The sequence below is a fragment of the Myzus persicae genome, unplaced genomic scaffold, assembly GCF_001856785.1.
Source record: "Myzus persicae strain clone G006 unplaced genomic scaffold, MPER_G0061.0, whole genome shotgun sequence".
Lineage (NCBI taxonomy): Eukaryota > Metazoa > Arthropoda > Insecta > Hemiptera > Aphididae > Myzus > Myzus persicae.
Genome location: NW_019101401.1, coordinates 4033 through 9851, shown reverse-complemented (window position 1 = coordinate 9851; position 5819 = coordinate 4033). Strand labels below are relative to the sequence as shown.

General features: G+C 30.5%; 1 protein-coding gene across 1 annotated transcript; it reads left to right on the top strand.

The window, feature by feature from the left end:
• Window positions 1-1323: 1323 nt before the first annotated feature.
• On the top strand, window positions 1324-4567 carry LOC111028951. Its single transcript, XM_022307748.1, has 2 exons — window positions 1324-2019; window positions 4166-4567. The coding sequence occupies exons 1-2, from the start codon at window positions 1625-1627 to the stop codon at window positions 4473-4475; spliced, it is 705 nt and encodes a 234-aa protein (XP_022163440.1). The 5' UTR covers window positions 1324-1624; the 3' UTR covers window positions 4476-4567.
• Window positions 4568-5819: the final 1252 nt, after the last annotated feature.

The following is a 5819-nucleotide window of genomic DNA, read 5'->3' as shown; positions in this document are numbered from 1 at the left end:
TGAAGTATACAAACTAGTTATTCATTAAATATATTAAAACTAACTGTAGACTTGAGACATTTATAATTTAATAAGCACACATTAATTATGTTATAATTAAAAAATAAAATATACTAAAACAAATCATAAGACTAATCTGACAAAATATGTTTATTCTTACCTTTTAGATGGAAAACAGTGAACCTTTCAATGAACTCGAACTAGATTGTGCACAATATGTAGCTGGATATGTTGCTAATCGTTTTGCTAACAAATATCCAGAACTTATCAAAAAAATTGATGATAAAACTGTTAGTTGTTGGACAAGTTGTAAATCAAGGGGTGGTTTGACATTGCCTTCTGACAATATGATGGTGGCAGTCAAAAAATTAGAAGTAGAATTTCAAAAACTTCATCAAGATAAAATTAATAAAAATAAAAATATAATGAAAACTATGACCAACTTACTGATGCCTGACATTGAAAATTTGTCTATTCCAAAAGAAGCTATTGAATGCCTTGTTAGAACAAGGACATTCATCAGACTGAATGATCTCAACAACAGAACCACTGAGAAGAACTATATGAAGAGACAAGAAAAGAGAAAAAAACAAAAATTTATAAATTAATATTGTTAAATATCTATCTTATGTTTATCTTATTATTCATGATGGGAGTTTTTGTTAATAAATGGTTGCTATGGGTATTAAAGCAATTATAATAATAATTTATTATTGTATATAATTAGTTAAGCTATTATTGCCTACTTCATATGCTGTCGCACATTGTACGCAATCCGACATAGTCCGATTGCCTACCAGAGTGGTTCAATTGCACTTACTGCTGCAAGTCACATCCAAAAGTATTTGAACAATCACATTTTTTTTAAAAGTTGTCTTTTTTTAAGGGCAACGAAGTGCATAGGTCATGTAATAGTTATTATTATTATTTAGTCATGATATTTACTAACAACAGTCAACATTAAACTTACACAGAACTTGCAGAACTTAAAAATACACTAAATTAAATAATATGAATACCTACAATTTGATAAACTTAATACTTATAACTAACTGTCTGACTTATTAACTATATTAAATTACTAAATTATTATTTATTCGTGAATATTAATAAGAAAATTTACGATTTAAGTATGAATTTAATAAAAAATTATAATATATTTATTATTTGATAACCGTCAACCACTATCAGCATCCAGCAGAATACCAGCAGAGCAGCAACCAATGAAAAGAGGCGGAAGTCTCCCACCACTTTCTATGGTGAAGTGAGGAACCGGGGATGCGTATCAAAAATCTGTGATCATACCTATTTATTTTGTCATGAACTAACTGTCAAAGTCAAACTAGTAACTGAGTACTGAGTAGTGAGCATAAAAGTGGTAATAATAATAATGATAATAATGTCGGCTGGTGTCGTGCCCAGTCGACCGGACAACTGATGACAGCGACACTAGCGACTATGATTACTACAATGCATATTTTTACATAATAATTTTTATTGCTAACTGCTCAGTGCTCATTCTTACGGCCGTCTCGTTTTGAACAGCGTCTCTCTCTCCAAAAAAAAACGCGGGAAACACGTGCACTGCGTCACTTCTCTAAAGACCGTCTACGAACACTCCGCCATGTCGGATGATCGGCTATTCGCTATCCCGGTGAACCGTCCCAACGACTGCTATGCCGGACAGCCGCCAAAAGACGACGCCGCAGCCGCCACGTGCCCAGTACGGCCGCCGAAGGACGAAACCGAAATGTCGGATGTCGTATTGTTGCCAAAGGAAGATGACGCCGCTAGTCTCGCACCGGTGCCAAACACTAACGATGATCGCCCGTCACCGTCAAAGGAAGACGCCAGCCTCGCACCTCCTCCAGAGGAAGACGCCAGCCCCGCATCTCCACCGACGGACGGCATTGCCTCCCCAGCCTGCCTATCACCGTTGCCTTTGGACGAAACCGTCCCATCAACGCCAAGGGTCGAGTCGGAATTTTCTAAGGCCAACGGTCTTGAAAACGCTGACGGGTACGACGATGTTTAATAAAATATAATAATAATAATATGTAATCATTTTCGGCGCGTAGCGTGTTCATGTTTATTACCGTTATTGTGTGATATGTTAGTAGTAGGTAAACACTCGTGTGCTCGGGATACATCGATATGTTACCAAAGCATACTGCTATTTATTTTATAGCTATACTATTGCTAGTGATTCCCGATGTTTGGAATTAGCTGTGATAATGGTCCTAAAATTATATTATAGAACTACTGTTGTAGCTCTGTTGACTTCATAACGTTAGCCTACAATTTCATATAAATCGAGTAGGTATTGATTGACATAATTTTATAATATTAATATTGTAAATCATTTTTTTAGGTATTATTGCTTATAATTCAGGGCCGTTCTTACAATGTCCGGTTAAGTGTCGGTTAATGCTTACCGGTTGATAACAGATTTTATTAAAGGCAGAATTCCTTAAGTGATCCGTTAACTTTAACTGGACATTGAAAGAACTGCCGTTGGTCAACTTAATTTTTCTTTCCCAAATGATACAAGCGCACTACATCATTATGGCAATTATAAAATTCATCGCGTTTTATTTTTAATGATGTATCTAATTCATGCATTTTCAATTATAAGGGCGTCAAAGGAATTTTTCAAGGAGGGGGGCAAAATATTTTCATTTAAAAAAATTTTGTTTCACTTGACGATTTGTGATAATGATAGCATAATATGAAGTATTGTTGGTAACAAGTTAAATATTTTCTTTTATATAGGTATCTAGGTAGGGAATGTAAAAATTGCTTAGGAATTATGTGTAGATATCCATAGAATTAAAACTTAATAGGCACTGATTACAACGCCACATACCTACCACTTCGCCACCGATCGACACACACACACACACACGCAACACATTTTAATGTTTATTTGTATTGTTTTATTTTTGTATTTTTTTAAATGTGTCCAGTGAGTTATATAATATTATGTAGCGCGACTCGATAACAGCCGCCTCTGCTGTCTAGCTGAAGTGAGAACAATTAACACGGCCGCCGCAATTAACGTTAGTCAGCTCACTATTGTCGAGACCAATGGCGTTTTGTATGTTTTTTTTTGGGGGGGGGGGTCCAGATAATATAGGTATATACTTATTTGTTAATTGGTTGCAATATTTCTCTGTTTTACATATACTACCACTAAGTTCATAATATACTTTTCAAATATTGTAATGAAACATTTTTTATTTATTTAATTAAAAGTAGTAGCTTAAATCATACATGTATAAAATACATACTGTAAACATAATTTTAATTTAAAAATAAAAATAAAAGCAAATAATAATTTTTAAAATGGAAAATAGAAAATAATAAATACACTTTAAAGTATTATATAAATTAATTTAAATAATAAATTCAAGACTAAGAGTATGATAATATGTATTATAATTAAAGAATCATTTTTAATAACAATATGTGTATTAATAATGTAAATCATTAGAATCATTTGTAAATATTATTATTATTTTTTGAAAGGATTTTTTAAAATACTTTTAAGGGGGTAAAAAGGGGTTTTTTATAGAGCTATATAATACACGGGCAACGCTGGTAGCTGCCCAGTATTAGGGCAACTAGCACTGAATATAAAAATTAAATTTCACTAAGTTTTTTTGGAAAAGTTAAAAAAACCAATTTGTTAATCTGATTATACGAGCAATTTTGATGGTAAAAACATTTATTTAAGTCGAGTAGTTTATTTTTAGAATTTTTCAAATATCAATATTTTTTTGATTAAATTTATTTGGGACGTAATAACATTATTTTAAATATAATTTTAGGAAATTTGCTGACATGAGTATATTTCATAAATTATTTTCTACTCATAGGTATGTTATAAAATTTTGTTCTACATTAAGGTACCATCATTTTTTTTTTTTTTTTGTCAGGTTAAGGTTATATGTTACACCTTGTATAGTCCAGTCTGTTATGTAAAAGTTGAGCTTTTGTTTTTGCTTTCTATTTAGTATTTAGTATGTGTATGGACGCGGCATAGTAGGTTAAAACATATAGAATATCAAGAATGAATCATATATATTATAACTAATAACTAAGATTTACAACCTTAAGTTGATTATTGTAGACTAGGTAATAATTAAAAACATTATTTTTACAGAGTTCAAGTCAAGCATGAAATTAAACATGAAACTACTTATTTGGGCCTCAATCTAACTACTGATTTGGGCCTCAATCTATTTTTTTATGACGATGATGATGAAGCATTTGGTTTTGATCGTGGACTTGAACCAGATCATATTATTGGAGCAGTTCAAGTGAATGGAAAACTAATGTTTTTGATGGCATGGAAAAATGCAGAAATTGCAGATCTACTTGAAGCAACTGTCGTCTACCATAGATGTCCTCAAATAGCTATTCAGTTTTTTGAACCTCTACTCAGATTTGTTCCTAATGAGCAAAGAAATTAATTTCTCATTCCTATGCAGAAATAAATATTCCTAATTTTATTTTATTAACTTTCTGGTTAGTACAAAATATATTAATTAGTCTTTAAAACTAAAGGAGAAAAACAAAACATTTTTTATTTTTACTTTGTCAAAATTGTTTTTTTTTTTTTATCATCTATACATTATTTTAATTCGGATATATATCATTTTTAAGATTTCCTCATTTTAAAATTTATATTTAACTATTTTGTAGTTTATTTATTGTAATTTAAGGTTGTTATGTTATAAATATTAATGTTCAAAATTTTTAATTTCATAAGGCAGTTAATTATTTTGTGTGAATTGTATTCAAATTGACTATCAATACTATATTATAAATATGAATTTTACTGTTGAGTTATTTGTAGTCAAAACTATTATTATGTACAGTGAAACCTGTCTCATTCCAATGTTCCTGTCTATAATGGACACTTCGATCTTCAATTTTTAATTTGGATATTTTATTTTTATTGACAGGTTTTATTGTATATAAAAGTAATTTTGAATCAGACAAAATTCTTTTAGGCCTTTTTTAATTGACATAAAAGAAATGAATGTTTTATTTTCAATACATATTTATTATTAATCTATTGAATTATAAGACTTTTTTCTTTGGCATAGTTAAATGTTTTTTTAATAGAATATTTTTGTGTGTATGGATATTCTTTTTATTAATAACCCCCTATCCTACGATTTATGTTTATGTGTTGTGTTGTTTATTTAGTATAATCTAAAACAAAATTCAATATCTAGATATCAAAATGTTTGTTTAATTTGAGTCGTAATTATTTTGGATATATCATAATCTCATCAACAAGCTACACATATAGAATATGAACATTGTCATTGGGGGGACTCCACACGCGCATGTGTTGTCTCTGTCGTACTAACATACAAAATACCAAAAACTGTCTTGCGATAGAGAAACACTGAAGCTATAGTCCAAGAAAAGCAACCAAATGTTCACATTATAAAGAGGAAATTATTTACTCTGCAACACATCATCTTTATTTTTTCAATATCACAAATACAATAAAAATTATTCAAGCTTGAAGTAATGAATTTTTATACAGTAAAAACTTTTTCTGTATTTGTGATATCGAAAAAATAAAAATGATGGTTGTTTAGCTTGGACTACAGCCTGAGTGGTTCTATCCCTATCTGTTGTCCCTATCAAACAGTTTTATATTGTACTTTTATAAGACAGAGATAACACATGCAGGTAGGGTAGGCATCCTCTTAAGGTCAAGGTCATTGTGTTTTGAAAAAAATATTTTTATTTATCTACAGCAGTCAATTATTTAAATATACAAGGTGCCTTGTAAG